Raw genomic sequence first — 19,599 nt, forward strand, 5'->3', positions numbered from 1 at the left:
GTCTGCAAACCTGTGTGAGGCTCCAGTGCACTGCTGGATTCTTTCCTTGAACTCATTTTAATCCTAATAACAGCCATGTGAAGTAGTTATTGCAACTACCCCCAGTTTATAGATACACAGGGAGGCTATATATTACGTTAAGTGTATAAACATGTATGCTGCTTAATATGTATGTGATTATAGAGAAATATAGTGATGTATAATATTCACTAGTGTATAGGTGATATATTAGTAAGAGATGAAATAAATGTAAATATAAGAAAAAATATATTTATGCGTTTTGTATAGTGTATATATACAATACACATATTTATGCACATATTTAAATGTATGTACTGATGTATATAAATATACTGATATCTATACACATTTACTTATTAAAACAACTGTACTAAATTAAATGTATCATTATATGTGTAAATATATAATGTTATGTCAGGTGGTGATAAAGGCTATGAAGACTAATAAAGTAGGGTGAAAGGGATGGAGAGTAACAGAGGGGTTGAGTTGCTCTTTTATTTTATTTTTTATTTTTAAAAAAGATTTTATTTACTTATTTGAGAGAGAGAGAGCATGCAGCACACGAGCAGGGGGAGGGGAAAGGGGAGTGGGAGAAGCAGACTGCCCCAGGGAACCCTAGGCGGGGCTCAATCCCAGGACCCCGGGATCATGACCCCAGCCGAAGGCAGGTGTTTAACCGACTGAGCCACCCAGGTGCCCCTGAGTTGCTCTTTTAGACAGCATATAATCCGGGAAGACTTTTCTGAGGAGGTGGCATTTGAGCTGAGACCTAAAGGGAAACGCACTCTAGGAGTAGAGAGGAGGAAGAGCATTCCAGGCAGAGGCAACACCAGGGGCAAAGACCCTGAAGTGAGAACAAGCTTGGTGAGTATTCAAAGAACCAAGGACTGATTCATTGAGAAATACCTAGCTTCACTAGGCAGGAATTTTGTTCTGTCTTGTTCGCAGCTGCCTCCCGGCCCTACAAGAGGGCCGGGCAGACAGGTGGCGTTCAGCAGACCTTTGTTGAACCTGCTCTTTTGTTGCTTGATTCCTTTATTCTTTCCTCCGTGGTGCATTCTGCATTTATGCGGGGGTACTGGATGGTGTAGACAGATGGGCAGAGACAGGAAGAGAAGCACTTCCCCGAGGAGTCCTCTAGAGCTGGGAGGAAGCAAGAGCCGGTCAGCAGCGCTCCAGAGCCTTGTGGGGGCGGTGGGAACACAGCTCCCCCACGGAGGTGAGCAAGTGTGAGAAAGCAAGGGTTCAAGCCACCTGGCCGCTGCTCCACAGTGAGGAGGGGGTGCCAGGCATTGGGGGGCCCATGTTCACCCTGTGGGATGCTTCCCACGTCCTGTTTTCTTGCCTCTCACAAAGAGGATGTTTAATTTTTTTGCAAAGCAACTTGCTTCCTCCAGCAGAGCTGGGGGAATTGGGGGAAAGGATCCAGGCTCTGAACTCCCCAGGCTTTTCCCGAAGTAGGGTGTCGGCCTGCAGCTCACACCCGGCACCCCACTGAGTGTAAAGGTGTCCTCCCCTCAGCCTCCTGAAGAGGTCAAGGAGCGGGGAGCTGCCAGGCCAGCTCTGTACCTCGGAGGGCATCTTACTGGGGGAGGGAAAGACGGGGGTGGTCCAGGTGCAGGGGACCAGACGCAGACTCAAAAAGCCTTGCTGCCCAGGAGCTGCTTTGAGGGACGGAAGAGTCTCTCAGTGGGGAGCCTGCATGAAAGGAGAGATTAGAATCCTAAATGCAGCCCAGTGGGGGGTTGCTTTCGCAGGCAGCGAAGAATCCATCAATTCCTTTCCCAAGTCTGTTATTGAGCAATTATGGTGGGTCAGGCATTGTTCTAAGTGCTTTACCTGTATTCTTTCGTTCAGTCTTCCTAGGGGCCCTAAGAGTTCGATGTTATTCTGCCCCGCCGCGGGGCAGGGCATGGGGGAAGCGTCGACCCCGAAGTTTCAGAACTTGCTCCAGACCACACAGCTCGGAAGTGGCAGAGCCGGGAAAGCTCACGCTGTTAACTGCTTTGCTCTGTGGCTCCCTCCCCTGAAGGCGGCTGAGCAGTGACCTGTTTTAATGAAAAGCAGGGATCTGCTTCTAAGAACCGACGGGAACCCAACCTGACTTCTAATAGACTCGATCAGAATCCCAAATGTCACACAAGGGTCTGCTTTACCGAACCCACGAAAGCCTCAAATGACCCCACGAAAGAACCTTACTTCGATGAACTAACAAAGCATTCTTATCCCTGGCACAGACTCAAGGCCTCGGTCAAGCTTAAAGACATCTGTTCCTTCTAAAGCAAGCTGCCCTCCCTCCGCCGCCAGATTTCACTTTCCCTTTGTTTTCCCTCTTACCAGTGTCTGTTGAACACTTGCCATTTGCCCTGAAACTTAGGGAAACTATGGGGCGCAGGGCTGGATGAAGGTTCGTCCCTCCCCTGAAAGAGGTCACTTGGCAGAAATAAAAAGAAAAATGATGATAATATGACACCGGATAAGGGGCATTTATTGAGCACCTGCTGTGTGCCTGGTGGCCTGGCCCCCGGGGAATGTTGCAGGGCCTAAGAAGGCCCTGGGAGGGCAGGCGCTGAATGATCTTGATGGGAGCAGGAAGCTGCTGCTGAGATGGGGTGGGTGGGGGCATCTGTTTTCTTGTCCAAGGTACACTAGATCTTTGGACAGGACGCTTTGACTTTTCTTGAAACCTAGACACCTGCTTAACCACCTCTCCCCCTCGCCACCCTCCCCAACTCCCAACCCACATTCCATAGCCATGAAGGCCAAGGCCTCTGCCGACAGGTGCCTCTTTCCCTGGCTGGCCTGGGTCACAGATGTGTAATGGCTCTGGGGGAGGAGGAATATGAGAGGAGAGAGATATCAGAACAGGTCAAGATAGACAAGGGAAGTGTGTGTGTGTGTGTGTGTGCGCGCGCGCGCCCTATGGGTATTTCTCTTGGGGCCACTGCATGGTCCTATCATGGTTCCTTTGAGATGTATTTTCTGGATATTTTCTTTGTCACAATAGTTAAATGTCCTCTCTGCACCCCTGCTTTTCCTGTCCATGCACCTGCATTAATGGTTTGTTTAGGACACGCTCCCTACATGTTTCTTCTGACTTGATTGGCCCATGGCTCTGCGTGTGGCTGCGTGTATGGATGAGACGGCATGTGTGACTGTGACTGCAGCTTCTCTGGACAGTCATGTCTGCCTGTGAATGTCCCTCTTTGTGACGGGAGAGCCCTACGTGGTCACATGGGGTCACAAGTTCACACATGAGTTCGCAGGAACAGAGGTACCATTATGGGGTCTGAATCTGGACATGGCCTTCAGGATTGTCTGAAGCGGGAACCATCTGTACGAGAAACCCTGTCCTCCATCCCTGCCGCCCCACTCCTCCCGCAGATGTTGCCAGCTGTATGAAAGCCTATCTGTGTGCTCCGTGTGCGTGACGTGCCTATTGGCTCCCCGGGGTAGGGCCGTTGAGTCCGTGAATCTGGAGTGGCTGGAGATCGGTGTGGGCCTGTCCTGCGTCTGTGTTCTCTGGCTGCGAGGCTCAGGCTGTGGGCAATGATACCTTGTCGTGGGAGGTCATTTGGTGCAGCTGTGAGTATGGGACCCATATACACCAAGGCCTGGGCCCTCCAGGTGCAGTCTCTGTCCGGCCGTATTCTCTAGTGCGTGGCTGTGAGTCTGGATGCAGGTCAGTACTTCTGTGGGTGGCAGTGAGTGGGCCTCCGGATTCTGAGCCCTGGATGGGGTTGTGGTCCCTCAGCGCGGGAGGCTCTCTCTCCTGCTGTGGGGAAGTTAACGCCCCGTCCCTTACCCTCCTCTGACAGACTGCGGGTAGGGTGGGGGCATCTAGGCTAGCTTTGAAGCCCCAGCCAGCCCCTGGCCTTTCCGGGAATTCTCTGTTCCCTGTGGGGGGTGGGCAGGAGGGTGAAGAGGCCCCGACAGAGAGGCCTCTCGTCCACCAGGACCTCCAGCAGCCTGGTTGAAGTTGGGCCTGGACCCCAAGTCCAATCCGCCTGACTTTGCAGGAGACACATGGCTTGCCTGGGACAGACATGCCCGTCACATGCTTGAATGGGAGTGAACAGACGGACCCACATATAAGGCAGACACACAGACAGTGGGGCTCCTCAGTTAGGGTGTGGACACGCCCCACCCAATGCCTGGGCTGGGGTCCAGGACTTTAGGGCGTGCCCTGTTTGCGACACACTCCCCACCCAACCACAGATGCCCCCCCCCGCCACTCTCTGGGGACCCCCCCCAAGATCTAGGGTCCATTTTTTTTGGCTAGGCTAGGCTATCTTTCCATCTGTCTGAGGTCCGTCCATAGTGGCCTGGCTGTGTTTATCCCTGTATCTGTCCCCTGCTGCTCCTGGGCCTGTCCATCCATCTGCCTGAATCAGCCTCTCTTCCTCTCTCTCTCTCTCTGCCTATTGTCCTCTGTCCCTCTAGGTGTCTCCCTACCTCAGCCTCTTTCTCTGTCCCCTTGTCTCTCTGGGCTGGTGTGTCCGTTCCCAGCCTCTGGGGATGTGTCTGGCTGTGTCCACCTACCTGCCAGTTGTCTCTTCTGCTTACTATTGGGCCTGCCTGTTGCCTTCCTCCAGATCCTTACATGGACCTACCTCCTGTCTCTGAGTCTGTTCGTACCTCTCTTTCTCCCTACGACTGCCCCTCTGCCTGTTTACTGCTCCTGCACCACACGGCTGTCTTTTCAGTTCTCCTGTCGTCTGTCTTCGTGTTGTTTCTCCTGCCCGCCTATCCCTATTTTGTGATTTTTTTCTCTTCCGATCTCCGTCTCCGCTCTCTGCATCTTTTCCCTCCATCTGTCCCTCCCCGCTGGGTGTCCGATCTCTGCGTCAGCGGCCTCTGCCTGCCTGTCCCTCTCTCTAGGTGTGGATCTATTCCGTCAGTCTTTCAGTCCACCTCTCCCCCCACTCAAGGCCGCCCCCCCACACACACCTGGGTCTCTCTCCACGTGGGTCCAGGTGAAGGAGAGAAGCGCCCGCCTCCCCCACCCCCTTTCCTCCGCCCAGAGCCAGAGGGAGGGAAACTGAATTAAAATTAAAAGTTCTTCCCAGAAAAAAAAAAATAATAATCCGCGGGCCAGATGCGGCTCGGGCTGCGCTGATTAGCCACCTAGCAAGCGCGGCGGAGCTGATTGGCTGCAGGGCGGGGCGGGGGCAGGGTCGCGGCGGGGGAGCCGCGCTGGCCGTGGGGTCCCAGAGCCCTAGTGAGTTACTGCCGCTTCAGGAGCTGAGAGGAGCAGGGAGGTGAGGAGGGGGCGCTGGCCGGGGTGGGGCTCCGGAGACCCCGAGGCACGAGGGGGGGATCCCGGGAGAGGTTTCCTGGGGGAACCTCCGAGGGGAGGCGTTCCCTGGAGACCTTTTTAGCGCTAGCGGGGAATTGAATGGGAAGCGGGGGTCTTTTTGGTGCCTTGCTCCCAGGAAGTGAATTCAGAAGTGGTTGAGAGTCTGCAGAGAGTGCTCGCGACTGAGGATGGGGCTCCTTGAGAGGCGTCCCCTTCCCAGGACGGGGATTCGGGGCTTGGGGAGGGGGTTTTCCCCGGAGCAACTTTTAGCTATGATGGGGACCTTGCATGGGGGTTTCTGAGACACTGCACTCCCAGGAAGTGAGCTCTGGACTGGGGGTTTCCTCGGAGACACTCCATGCAGAAGACGGGGCTCCAGGCTCGCTTGGGGATTGCGGACGGCCCCCATCCCCAAGAAACGCATCCGGCTTTGGGAGGGGGTTTTGATGAAGGTCTCAGAGACAGCACATTATCAGAAGGGGAAATTCGGGCTCAGGGCAGGTTCTTGAGACACCCCAAGACCAGGAAGGGTCTCCAGTCTGCAAGTGTCTCTAAGTTACTTCTGCCAGGAGAAGGAATGTTTGAGACTTGATGGGGGCCCCAGAAAAATACTTCTCTAATTCCTAAACGGGGGATTAAATGGGGGATCCCTGGGTCATTTGTATCCCTGGAAGGAGGCTCCGTTTGGAGAATTGTCTTCGGCTTCTAGTGAGGATATTTAGAGTTGTGACAGAGAGCAGTTTGCAGCCTGGGCGGGGGTGGGGGGGTGTGGGGGGTGGGGGTGTGTGAGCTAGGGTCTTAAAGCCCGCTCCCCGCCCCCCTCCAGCTCCTTCAACAGGTTGCATCAGCTCTGGGCTCAGGCTGGGGGCCCAGGCTGGGAGGAGGGGTGTAGGGGGCATTAGGAGGGGTGGGGCAGCCATCCGACACGTGTCCCTGTAAGGAGTGAGACGCTTGGCCAAGCGGTGAGGGTGGAGGGAGTGGGGGGGTGCGGGGGGGGGGCGCAGCTAGGAAAGAGGCAACAAGAGAGACTGAGTGAGTATGGGGTCTGGGAGGAGAGGCTATCCCAGCTTCAGATGGCCATCTCGTCTGCTGTGGGGTCTCTCTCTCTCTTTCTCAATCTCTCTCCCCCCTCCCCCTCTATTTGTCTCTCGCTGTCCTCTTTTTCTGCTTGTCTGAGTAACTGTTGGCATCTCTCCCCCTCCGATTCCCTTCTCTGCCTCCCATCTCTTCCTCTATCGCTCTCACTGTTGTCTTCACGTCTCTCCATTTATCTCCCTGTCTCTCATCCTCTGCTCCCATTCCCCATGCTTCATCTCCATTTCTCTGGTTCTCCATCTGTCTCTCTCTGATCCTCTACCTTCTTCATCCAGCTCTCCCCACTTTGTAGCCCCCCCACCCGCCCCGCTCCATCTCTGATCCCCCGCCCCCCTTTCTCTGCCCACAGCATGGAACTGCAGGATCCCAAGATGAACGGAGCCCTCCCTGCGGATGCTCTGGGGTGAGTCCGGGGCTCAAGAGGGACGAAGACAGGGGTCAGGATTACCCTCTCACCAGCCCCGATTTCTGTCCAGCTACAGGCAGGAACGGGAAGGCTTCCTGCCCAGCCATCCTCCTGCTCCTGGGAGGAAGCCAGTCGAGTTCATGGATGTGAGTGACCTCACACAATCTGCCCCAGCTTCACCTTGCCCAACTCATCTCTTTCCCTACTGTTCCCTTTTCCTTGGGCTTCCCTGCCTAGCAATTTCCTGCCCCAGCCTCTCCCCTCCCTAGCTGTTTTGCCTCTGATGGCTGCTCCGCCCTCCCCTGTTCCTCTCCACTTCCAGCTGCTCCCCTCCGAAGTTTCTCCCAGCTCTTCCTTTCCAGCTCTTGCTTTTCCAGCTTCTCCCTGACTTCAACTCCTTTTCCTTCCTAGCCTCCGTCCTGTGGCCCTTCTTGGGCTTCTCCCCACCCCAGTCACTTCTCCCCTGGTCTTTCCTGGGCCCCAGTCCTGGTCTCCTTACCTGGTCTCCCTCCCCACGTGTTCCCCGGGCCTTGCCCCTTCCCCCGCAGTTTGAGGGGAAGACATCGTTTGGAATGTCAGTGTTCAATCTCAGCAACGCCATCATGGGCAGTGGCGTCCTGGGGCTGGCCTATGCCATGGCCCACACCGGGGTCATCTTCTTCTTGTGAGTCCTGGGCAGCCTGTGGGGGTCGGAGCAGGGGTGCTGTGTGGGGCAAGCCGGAGGCCTGGGGGCCAAGTCTGAGCTGTGAGATCTGTCATAGGGCCCTGCTGTTATGCATCGCACTTCTGTCTTCATACTCCATCCATCTCCTGCTGACCTGTGCTGGTGTTGTAGGTAAGGCCTGGAGCTCGACCCGTGGCTTAGACTCCAGACTCTGGACCTACCTCTCTGACCTGAGACCCTAGACCTCAACCCGAGCCCTAGATTTTGAACATACCCCACTGAGCATACCATACCCCTGATCTTGGACCCAGAACCCCAGACCCCATCCTCAACTCCCTGGACTCCAGCTCTCAGACAGCACGTCGGCCCCCAGAACTTAGCTGGGCTCCCAGATCTCCCACCTCCCAATCCTTACCCCTCAGTCTGGCACCAGACCTCATTTCTCAGACTCTCCCCACAACCAGATTACTACACTTTGCTTCTAAGCCCCACTCCCCAGTCTCCAGCTCCCCCTAACTGTGGAAGCCAGCCCCACGACCCCAAGATACCCACTACCTACTACCCACCTCCAGCCCCCAACCTTCTCCCTGGTCACAGAGCCCACCTCCCGGGCTCTACCTCAAGCCCACCCCAAACTGTTTACCCCTCACCTCCAGCTTCCATCAGTCAGACCCAATTACCCCCAGCAAGAACTCCTCAGCTCCCTGAGCCTCGGGCCACCCCCCTCCACACCTCCTCACCCTGGCCTGACCTCCTGGACCCACAACCCATTCCCTCCTGTCTCCCTCCCTACCCCAGGCATCCGAGCCTATGAGCAGCTGGGACAGAGGGCGCTGGGGCCTGCAGGGAAGGTAGTGGTAGCGGCGGTCATCTGTCTGCACAATGTTGGGGGTGAGGATTCTGGGAGGTAGGGGATCAGCTCGGGGGAAGAGGGTGGGGTGGGGTGGGCTTCCTCAGGTTGGGCTCGGGGGATGAGGGGAATCCTTCTGCTTATACCTCCCCCCACCTGCACCAGCCATGTCCAGTTACCTGTTCATCATCAAATCCGAACTCCCCCTGGTTATCGGCACCTTCTTGGACATGGACCCCGACGGGTGAGTGAGCAACCCCCCTTGGCCGGCGGGCCATTGACCCTACCTGTGTGGTCTGGCTGCTGTCTTCACCTCTGTGCCCAGCTGACTCCCAGGGCTTCTGACTCCCAGGGCAGGCCGGGGTGATTCTTCCGTTTTGTGAGGCCAACAGCACGCGTGACCATTGCTCTGACCATCCAGCGGACCACGGGGTGGGGGTGCAGATCTCGGTGACTGTTGATCTGGCTGATTCTGTCTGGTAGCCGATTCCGTATGTCCAGTCGCCTCCGAGGCTGACCGTGTGACTATCCATATCAAGCACACCGAAGCTCTGTGGGTTTGGTTCTGAACTGTTGCAGCAGCAGATTCCCTACTGCTGTGTCCTGTGCGCTGTGATTCCAACCATGGGTGTCTGACATTCACTTACTCTGGCTTTTCCCCTGTCCAGTGGATTCTGTTGGATTCCGGGTCCGTCAGGCTGGCGAAATCTGCCTGGCTGGAAGTGTGAGCGTGTGGTGTACTGTGGGGCCAACTCTGTCTATGTGATTGACTCCAACTGTATGCACCCATAGGCTCCCATCTCTGTTTAATTTAGCAGTCATTTTTTTTCTGGCAAGTTCCCTCTGGCTCTGTGCATGCGTGCGTGTGTGTGTGTGTGTGTCCTCTGGACTATGGTTCTAACTACATGTGTTTGACCACCGTTCTGAGTACTCATCTAGTCGACGGTATGTTTGATTTTCGATCCATCTGCTGGCTGACTCTGTTGGGCTGTTTGTATATGACGGCTGACTATGTATCCTCTTAGATCTTCGGTTTGACTCTGAAACCGTTTAGGTAGCTGACAATCTGTGTGACTAGGTGTTTCTGATTATTATAATTAGCTCCCAGCAGCTATATGGCCAAAGGTGCTTTGTCGGTTCATTTCTGTGTCACTCTGTATATGAGATGCTGTGTGAATGCCTGGAACATAGTAGGCAATTCGTACAATTCTTTGTGAACAAATGAGTGGTTTTCAGCCAGTTCTGAATTAATTGTCTTGCCTAAGCACCCGCCTCCAATATCTGTACAGATCCTACTTTTTCTCTTTTTTTTAAAAGATTTTATTTATATATTTGATAGAGACACAGTGAGAGAGGGAATACAAGCAGAGAGAGTGGGGAGAGGGAGAAGCAGGCTCCCCTGTGGAGCAGGGATGTGGGGCTCCATCCCGGGACTCTGAGATCATGACCTGAGCTGAAGGCAGACGCTTAACGACTGAGCCACCCGGGTGCCACCCCCATAACTTTTTCTTTGAGCTTGGTTCCAACAAGAGCTGGCTGATTTTGCCTCTATTTTGGTCTTTGGCTGGGTGGTCAAGTTGGCCCAGCAACTCTTATGGCTCAACACACCTCGAGCTGTTCAAATAACCACCTGTGTCTTTTTTTTTTTTAAGATTTTATTTATTTATTTGACAGACAGAGATCACAAGTAGGCAGAGAGGCAGGCAGAGAGAGAGGAGGAAGCAGGTTCCCTCCCGAGCAGAGAGCCTGATGCGGAGCTCGATCCCAGGACCCTGGGATCATGACCTGAGCCGAAGGCAGAGGCTTTAACCCACTGAGCCACCCAGGAGCCGCACCTGTGTGTCTTTCTGACCTCTTGTCTGACTTTGCACCATTGCTGGATTGTCAGACTGTTGTTTGACCCATCAGACGCACCAGGGTCAAGGCTCACTCTGTGTGTGGTGCCGTGTGTTGGACTGCGGGAGTCTCGCTGGATTAGGGTACCGTCTGCCCATCTGGTTCTATGTCCACTCGACAGCACAGTTTTGTCCGGCTGTGTGTGTGTGCGTGTGTGTTCTTAGCTGTGTCCCTTTGACAGGTTTCGACTAAGAGTCTGATTATCTGTCTGGCTTTTTCTGTGGATCCCGTTGTACCATTTGTCACCATGACGGCCTGAATGACCTCTCACGTCTGTGGTGTCAGCTCAGCTCCCCTGACTGCGGGCAGAAATCCGTCTGTTCGGCTATCTTCTATGAGTGTCTGCCTGATAGTTTCTTTGGCAGGCAACTAGTCACTGTGTTCACCTGTCTCCCTAGGGGCTGGTTCTTGAAGGGAAACCTCCTCATCATCATTGTCAGTGTGTTAATCATCCTGCCACTGGCCCTCATGAGACACTTGGGTAAGAGGCTTCCTGTGTTGGTCATTGGATAGTGGAGTAAGAGAAGGGGAGTCAGATGGAGAAAAATCCCCATTTTCCAGGGCTGTGAAATATCAGGGGAGAGCTTATGGGAGGTGGGCTTTAACAGATGAATAGGAGTTTGCTATGGAGGGCAGGCTGGTCCAGGTAAAAGTAAAAGCTTGTGCAAAAGGGTGGCCTAATTAGGGGGAGATAGCCTGAAAGGCCAAGCTAGGGCTTGATATTTGCTATGTGTGGGGGGGGGGTCCCTTGATTTCTAAGACTCTGTTTGTTACCCCTTGCAGGCTACCTGGGGTATACCAGTGGTCTCTCTTTGACCTGTATGCTGTTTTTCCTCATTTCGGTGAGTCCAAGGGAGAAGGACATGCAAAAAGTGAAGAAGTAGTTTGGAACATTGCGACACAGCCTTCTCCATGATCTCGCTTCCCCACCCTCCCCCAGGTCATCTACAAGAAGTTCCAGCTTGGCTGTGCTGTAGGTCTCAATGAAACGGCAGTGGAGAGCAAGAGCCCCCCAGGCCTTCCCATCCAGGGTCTCAACAGGAGCTGTGAGGCCCAGATGTTCACTGTTGACTCCCAGGTGGGGGCGCAGGCCTGTGTATGGAGCTTCTGCCACACCGAGGCGCTCTGGTCCTGCCCTCCAGTGCACTCAGCTCAGAATGGGGCCAGGCATTGGCCATTCAGGGTTTCCACGTGTCTGATACAGCGGGCAACGATGGGGCCAGGAGGGTGGGGGTGGGGGGGAGAGACCCCTGGAGGTTCTAATCTCTGGTGTGGGCCATTCCCCTAGATGTTCTACACGGTGCCCATCATGGCTTTTGCCTTCGTCTGCCATCCTGAGGTGCTCCCCATCTACACAGAGCTCTGTCGGTGAGTGGGCCGGCAAGTGAGCAGAGGTGGTGTGGTAGTCCTCACGTCCCACAGTCCCTAGGGTAGTCCTGGTGTTGTAGCTTGATTGGGCTAGATCATGCGGGGGAAGGGTTTGAGGTGGCCTTGGGGGTGGGGTACAGGGCAGTGACTTTCTACTGATGAGGGCTTAAAGATTCTACTTTTAACATCCTGTACAAGCATGAAAGGGCAGAGTGGGGAGGCAGAAATGTTCTGATGAAGGGGGTAGCAGGCGTGGTTGGGGAAGGGGAGGTGGGGATCGTCAGAGAGAGTAGGGTACAGGTGGACAAAATGAGGGGCAGGGAGGATATGTTGGAGGGACGTGTGGATGATCAGATGGGGGGCCACAGCATGGAGGTCAGATGCGAGGGAGAGGCAGAGATGGTCAGAGGGGATAGACAAAGATGGTCGCATGGTGTGAGATGGATGGACAGAGGGAGGCTTGGCTAGCCACACAGGCGAGGTAGAGACAGGCCTCCCAGTGTGTACCAGCTGAACATCTGCTCTGGAAGAAGGAGACTCTGGAGGGTATGGGCTTCTTCTGAGGGGCACCAAGTCCGGGGGTCTGGGTATGACCCTTCCATAACCTCTATGACTCAGGCCCTCCAAGCACAGAATGCAAGCGGTGGCCAATGTGTCCATTGGGGCCATGTTCTGCATGTATGGGCTCACGGCGACCTTCGGATACCTCACCTTCTACAGTGAGTGGGGCTGCGGCCAGGGTGGGATGAGCTGGAGCAGGGACTGGGTAGACCGCTGGGGCAGGAGCCCTGGTGGTTTGCCTCCATGCCCTGGACCCATCAGTTTCCAAAGAGAGGGTGCGTGTTACACATTGTAGATTTCGTTGCCTAGCATGTACGTATGGGGACGTGTGTGTGGGGGGGGGCGTGTGTGTTTCCGGGATGCTGGTCCTGGTGCTCCCACCACATCCTGCATCCCGTGCCCCATGTCCATGGCCCAGATAGCGTGGAGGCGGAGATGCTGCACATGTACAGCCAGCAAGACCTGCTCATCCTCTGTGTGCGCCTGGCGGTACTGCTTGCGGTGACTCTCACTGTGCCGGTCGTGCTGTTCCCTGTACGTGGGGTCAAGGGGCAGGGGTGCATGGAGCGGAGCTATGTGCGTGGATGGGTGGAGGGTGGAGGCATGGATGTTTGGCTGGGGGGCGGAGATGGGAGTGGATGGATGGATGGAGGAGACAGGGGTGGCCAGATAGGGAAGGCAGAGTTGTCGGATGGACAGAGGAGGCAAAAATAGATGGTCAGACAGAAAGGGAACATTGGTGGCAGGACAGAGAGAACCAAGAGGGGGAGGTGGGGTAGTCTGTCAGAGGGAGGAGGCACCAGATGTCTGGCTAGACAGAAGAGGGAGGCTGGAATAGTCAGGCTAGAGGCAGAGAGAGATGGACAGTCAGAATAAAGAGACAGGGATGGACGGCATCCCTTAGGAAAGGTAGAGGCAGAAATAGCGAGGCATGAGAACAACCAGGCTCTCAGATGGGAAGGTGGGATGACTAGACAGAGGAAGCAGGTAGAGGTGGTCAGAGGGAGAGAGAGGCAGGGATCTCAGACGGAGTGGAAGGACAGGAGGGTGGTTAGAGGGAGGCAGAGATTCCAGAGAGCGGGTACAGGCATCGAGGGGTGATCGGACCAAAGGGAGAGGCATGGATTGTCAGAAGGGTGGCAGGATGCTCTATCGGAAAGATGCTCAGACCAGGTGGACATGGAGATAGTCAGATGGAGGGGGGATCAGGGACCTCACACGGGGTGGAGGCACAGACAGATGCTCAGAGGGTAGAGTTCTATCCAGATGACCCCACGGAGGGGGGGGCAGCAGAACTTGAGCCCTGACTGGTGTCCCACCCCACTCTGACTGCAGATCCGCCGGGCCCTGCAGCAGCTGCTCTTCCCAAGCAGGGACTTCAGCTGGCCACGACATGTGGCCATAGCCCTGATCCTGCTTGTCTTGGTCAATGTTCTTGTCATTTGCGTGCCGACCATCCGGGATATCTTTGGGGTTATTGGTCAGTATCTGCAACCCCAGTCCCAGACCCCACCTCATATGGGCCTTCTACTCCAAACTTCCATTAACTTCTGTTCCTCTTGCTTGGCCTCCAGGGTCCACCTCGGCCCCCAGCCTCATCTTCATCCTGCCTAGCATCTTCTACCTCCGCATCGTGCCATCTGAAGTGGAGCCCCTCTGCTCCTGGCCCAAGATCCAGGTGAGCATTCTAGGGGAGGGCCGGGGGCAAGAGGGAGCACTCTGAGGAGGGAGCTGCCCAGGATGGCCAGAGAACAAAGGAACATTTTCAGGAGGGGGCTGGGGGAGAGGAGGGAAGATGGTCTGGACGAAGGAAGGAGGTTGTCTTGGGAAGGGGCTGAGTGGACCGAGCACCAGTAGTGTCTGCTGAGACAGAGGAGGCATTCCACAGACGGATGGAAGGAGGGCCAGTAGAAGAGGGTTGGGAGCACTTTCAAGGAGGATGAAGGAGAATGCTCTCTGAAGTGTTCTGGAAAGATGGAGAATTCTTAGGAAGGGGCTGGTGTTAAGGAAGGGGAGGGAGCAGGAGGGTCAGGAATGAATGGGGTACTCTGGAGGGGATGGAGGGCTTGAGGAATATTTCCAGGAGGAGCTCTGGTGTGGAGGGCCAAGCAGCCCCATCTTCTCTTTCTCTCTCGTTCACAGGCTCTGTGTTTTGGTCTCCTGGGGGTCCTCTTCATGGCAATCAGTCTAGGCTTTATGTTTGCCAACTGGGCCACGGGCCAGAGCCATGTGTCTGGACACTGACCTTGCCCTGCTCCACCCTGGGCCCCTGTGCGCATGCTCCCATGTATGTGGAGGACGATGGGGCCCCTCTCCAGGGTCCCTCAAGTCTGGCTCATGGAGGTGGCTGGTTCCCATTAACAGGGCTCTTGGAGGTGGTGGGGGCCACGGAGGTTGCAGAGTGGTCCGCTTCCTTCCTCCCCAGGGATGCTGAGCTCGGATCATGGCCCTAAACCCAACCCAACCCCAGGGGGAGGAGGAGACTGGGTCCTTGGGGGAATCCCTGCCCCACCCCGCCCAGTCCTTTCTGCCTCTCCTGGCAGAAGCTGTTTGTCAGGATCACCCTCAAGCTAAAGGGGAAGAATAAAGATGCTGAATTGCAACTCCCGCCTCCGCCTTCTGATCTCTTTCTAAGTCTTCCTGGGACGCCTGGCTCCCTGGCTTGGTTCAGACAAGCCCTGAGGGTAAACAAGCCCTGAGCGTAGGGTTGAACTGGCTCTCGAACATTCACTCACTTGTCCACTCCTTCGGTAACTTGCTACCCAACTCGTACTTTTGTTCATTTTCTCACTCCAGAAACCTCTACTGAGAGCCTCCCGGGTGCCAGGCATTGTTTTGGGTTCTGGGGTTTCGATAGTGCATCAAGCGGACCATTATCTCTGTAGTTGGTGTTCTAGCACCAAAGTAGGCAAACCATGACTCCCAGGCCAAATGCAGCAGCCTCTTTGTAGGGCCACTGAGCCAAGAATAGCTTGCACACTTCTTCTAAATGATTGGGAAAAAAAAATTCGAAGAAGAATAATTTGTGACAGTTGAAAATGATGAAATTTAAGTTGCAGCATCTGCAGATCTTTTATGGGAATGCAGTAATGCCTGTTCACTTACATATACACATTGTTTATGGTTCTTCCGTGCTAGAACAGCAGGGCTGAGGAATTGCAACAGAGACCACGTGGTCCACCAAGCCTCAGCTCTTTACGATCTGGCCCTTTTCAGAAAAAAAAAAAAAAATTGCTGATCTCTGATGTAGCAGAAAAGAGGAAAAGAGATCAATCATTTCTGATAAAGATGAGCACTGTGAGGGGCTCCTGGCTGGCTCAGTTGGAGCCGGAGCACAGGAATCTTAATCCTGGGGTCGTGAGCTTGAGCTTCTTGGAAAAGAAGTGGAATCGTAAAAGTGAAATCTCTCTTTTTTTTTTTAAAGATTTTATTTATTTATTTGACAGAGACAGAGATTACAAGCAGGCAGAGAGGCAGGCAGAGAGCGGGGGAAGCACGCTCTTTGCTGAGCAGAGAGCCCGATGCAGGGCTCGATTCCAGGACCCTGAGATCATGACCTGAGCCGAAGGCAGAGGTTTAACCCACTGAGCCACCCAGGCGCCCCTTAAAAGTAAAATCTTAAAAAAAAGGAAGTAATGTTGAGTGTGGTGCTGGGGAGGTGGGGAGCCACTGACAGGGTTGTCAGGGAGGACTCATTGACAAAAAACTAGGAGCCACGTCCTAGATTGGGCGGAAGGAGCGAGTCCTGTGGTTATTTAGATAAAATGTTGCAGGCAGAGGCAGCAGCAAGTGCAAAGACCCTGAGGCAGGAGCCAGCATGGCCGTTTTGCTGTCCCGCTGGCAATGTATATGAGTGCCGATTTCACAGCAGCCTGGCTCATGAGACGTGGATTCTTGCCAACCTACCAGGTGAAAATAGTATTGCTGTTAAAATTCACCATGTGTTTCTTTTTTTTTTTTTTTTTTTTAAAGATTTTATTTATTTGTCAGAGAGAGAGAGGAGAGCGAGCGAGCACAGGCAGACAGAATGGCAGGCAGAGGCAGAGGGAGAAGCAGGCTCCCTGACGAGCAAGGAGCCCGATGTGGGACTCGATCCCAGGACGCTGGGATCATGACCTGAGCCGAAGGCAGCTGCTTAACCAACTGAGCCACCCAGGCGTCCCTCACCATGTGTTTCTTTATGAAAGACGTTTTTGGGAGTTTGAGAGACTTTTATTTATCTTCCCAGATAACTTTTAATGCACATGCAGGCCACTACAGATAATCTTTCTTCTCTCCACATTTAGACACAGGACAGCTGGTTGTGGTTGATTCATACTGTAGACTCCTTATTTCACGCTTCTTCATGCCTTACTGCCTGTAACTCAGCTCAACGCTCAATTTAAGCTCAATAAGCCTGCTTTTAAAGAACATGGCTAACTTGTAATTCCAGTACCACTTATAAATGCAGATGTACGTATTTAACACCCACAAGAAGAGATCATCCTCTCAACGAGGTTTCTTTTTTTTTAATTAAAAAAAATTTTTTTTGTTAACATATAATGTATTATTAGCCCCACGGGTACAGGTCTGTGAATCACCAGGTTTACACACTTCACATCAACGAGGTTTCTGGCAGAGCAAAGTCTAATTTCATCTTTTTAAAAAATGGGTTATTTTATTTATTTATTTTTAAAGATTTTACTTATTTATTTGACAGAGAGAGATCACAAGCAGGCAGAGAGGCAGGCAGAGAGACAGGAGGAAGCAGGCTCCCTGCTGAGCAGAGAGCCCGATGCGGGACTCGATCCCAGGACTCCGAGATCATGACCTGAGCCGAAGGCAGCGGCTTAACCCACTGAGCCACCCAGGCGCCCCCAAAAATGGGTTATTTTATTTTATTTTTAAAGATTTTATTTATTTATTTGACAGAGATCACAAGTAGACGGAGAGGCAGGCAGAGAGAGAGAGAGAGAGAGAGAGAGAGAGAGAGAGGGAAGCAGGCTCCCCGCCGAACAGAGAGCCCGATGCAGGACTCGATCCCACGAACCTGAGATCATGACCTGAGCCGAAGGCAGCGGCTTAACCCACTGAGCCACCCAGGCGCCCCCCAAAATGGGTTATTTTAAATAATTGTTTACCATGCCCAAGTTTAAAAATTTTACATATTCGGGACTCCTGGGTGGCTCAGTAGTTTAAGGTTAAGCGTCTGCCTTCAGCTCCAGTCATGATCCCAGGGTCCTGGGATGGAGCCCCACGTCAGGCTCCTTGCTTGGTGGAATCTGCTTCTCCCTCTGCCTGCTGCTCCCCCTCTAATTTTTGTATAAGGTATGAAGTTTAGGGGGATGCTTTCTTTTTTTTTTCTTTGCCTATAAATATTGAGTCGCTCCAGCACCATTTCTGAAGACAATTCTTCCTCTACTGAATTGCTGTTGTATTATTTTCTTTTTCTTTTTTTAAGTAAGCTCTATACCCAACATGGCACCCCAACTCAGGACCCCAAGATTAAGAGTTGCATTTTCTGCCAGCTGAGCTAGCCAGGCACTCCTTCCTTTTGTATTCTGTAAAAATTCAGTGTGAAACTATTTCTGGGCTTTCTATTTTGTTCCATTGATCTATGTGTTTTATTATTTCCCCAATATCAATATCCCCAATATCCCCAATATTGATTCCTGTAGCTATATAAGTATTGTAATTTGGTAGGTAATTCCTCCCTTTTTTTTTCATAATTGTTTTAGCTATTCTAGTTTGTTTGCCCTTCCATATGAATTTTAGAATAATCTTATTTACAATATTGCTGGGTTTGGGGACACCTGGCTGGCTCAGGTGGTAGAGCAGATGACTTTTTCTTTATTGAGGTATAATTGACATATAACATCAGTTTTGAATGTACAACATAATGATTCAGTATTTGTATATATTGTGAAATTATCACCACAATAAGTCTAGTTAAACATCTGTCATCAAACACAGTTACAAAAATTTTTTCTTATGATGACAACTTTTTTTAAAAAAAGATTTTATTTACTTATTTGACACAGAGAGAGACAGCGAGAGAGGTAACACAAGCAGGAGGAGTGGAGAAAGGAAGAAGCAGGCTTCTCGCTGAGCAGGGAGCCTGATGTTGGACTCGATCCCAGGACCCTGGGATTGTGACCAGAGCTGAAGGCAGATGCTTAACTGACTGAGCAACCCTGGTGTCCCAATAATAGTGTGTTTTGCTGTAATGAATACTGAAATGTACTTTAAAATCATGGTAAGTGGGCCGGAAGAGTGTGGTAGGCAGAATAAGTGCCCCACACCGACCGTGTTCTCAATCCTAATCCCTGGAACCAGTGAATATGTTGTTACATGGGGAGGGAATGGAAGTTGCAGGTGGACTTAAGTTGCTAGACCTTAAAATAGCTTCTCCTGGGTTATCTGGGTAGGTCCAATGTAATCACAACCCCTTGTAAGTGGAAGAGGGTCTGAAAAAGAGATGTGAGGATGGGAGCAGGGTCAGAGAGATGTTATGTGTTTGCTTTGAGGATGGAAGAAAGGGGGCCCTAACCAAGGAATGTGGGCGGCTTCTAGAGACCAACAGGCGATGAAATCGTTTTCTCTTGAGCTTCCAGGAAGGAACACAGCTTGCAAACACCTTGATCTTAATCCAGTGAGACGCGTGGGTGGCTCAGTGGGTTAAGCCTCTGCCTTCAGCTCAGGTCGTGATCTCGGGGTCCTGGGAACGAGCCCCTCATCTGGCTCTCTGCTCGGCAGGGAGCTTGCTTCCCCCTCTCTCTGCCTGCCTCTCTGCCTACTTGTGATCTCTGTCTGTTGAATAAATAAATAAATAAATCTTAAAAAAAAATAATCCAGTGAGACGCGTTTTGGATTTCTGACCTACAGAACTGTAAGATAATAAATTTGTGGGTTTTTAAAAAAATTTTTGTAATTTATTTAAGTAATGTCTGTACTGAACGTGGGGCTTGAACTCATGACCCCAAGATCAAGAGTAATGTGTTCTTCCAACAGAGCCAGTCAGGTGCCCCCAAATCTGTGTTCTTTTAAGCCACCAAGAATGTGGTAATTTGTCATAAGAGTGATAGAAAACGAATACACCCAGAAACAGATTAGTGAAACAGAAGGATGAGAAACATGCCTATCTATACACATTCATTTCCAAGTGGGCAAAGATGGTTATCTACCAAATGATGGTTTGACAAGTGTCTATCCACTTGGAAAAAATAAAGATTAAATTCTTACCTTATTCTATGTAAGATAATAAAGTCAAGAAAAATTAGAGGTTTAAATGTAAAAATGTAAATTCATAAAGCACTAGAAGAAAATTTAGGAAATATGATGAATCTTGAGGTGGCAGAGGCATTTCTTTGCATTACACCAAGGCTGTGAGCAATAAATCTGATATATTTAAAAGATATAAACTGAAAAACTCCTCTGAGTCAAAAACCATCATAACCAAC

At 52.2% G+C, this 19,599-nt stretch overlaps 1 protein-coding gene across 4 annotated transcripts; it reads left to right on the forward strand.

Moving 5' to 3' along the window:
• The first annotated feature begins 701 nt into the window (after nt 1-701).
• On the forward strand, nt 702-14,768 carry SLC38A5 (solute carrier family 38 member 5). Of its 4 annotated transcripts, none has more exons than XM_047716715.1 (16): nt 702-885; nt 6,765-6,818; nt 6,892-6,967; nt 7,370-7,485; nt 7,583-7,656; nt 8,284-8,376; nt 8,501-8,579; nt 10,630-10,712; nt 11,015-11,073; nt 11,172-11,309; nt 11,520-11,599; nt 12,218-12,318; nt 12,579-12,694; nt 13,496-13,640; nt 13,735-13,838; nt 14,303-14,768. In XM_047716715.1, exons 2-16 carry the CDS (start codon nt 6,766-6,768, stop codon nt 14,402-14,404), a joined length of 1,419 nt encoding a protein of 472 aa, XP_047572671.1. In that variant the 5' UTR covers nt 702-885; nt 6,765; the 3' UTR covers nt 14,405-14,768. The 4 variants fall into 4 exon arrangements, with proteins under 4 accessions (XP_047572671.1, XP_047572669.1, XP_047572672.1 ...); XM_047716713.1 differs by lacking the exon at nt 702-885 and adding an exon at nt 5,175-5,282; XM_047716716.1 differs by lacking the exon at nt 702-885 and adding an exon at nt 6,330-6,352.
• The last annotated feature ends 4,831 nt before the right edge of the window (nt 14,769-19,599 follow it).

This window comes from Lutra lutra, chromosome X (assembly GCF_902655055.1).
Source record: "Lutra lutra chromosome X, mLutLut1.2, whole genome shotgun sequence".
Taxonomy (NCBI): Eukaryota; Metazoa; Chordata; class Mammalia; order Carnivora; family Mustelidae; genus Lutra; species Lutra lutra.

Bases quoted from the DNA above. Each gene is read 5' to 3' on its own strand.
- SLC38A5 (XM_047716715.1), top strand. From the start codon at position 6,766: ATGGAACTGCAGGATCCCAAGATGAACGGAGCCCTCCCTGCGGATGCT. The intron at 7,486-7,582 runs GTGAGTCCTGGG...GATCTGTCATAG, and splicing joins ACCGGGGTCATCTTCTTCTT to GGCCCTGCTGTTATGCATCG. The intron at 11,074-11,171 runs GTGAGTCCAAGG...ACCCTCCCCCAG, and splicing joins TGCTGTTTTTCCTCATTTCG to GTCATCTACAAGAAGTTCCA.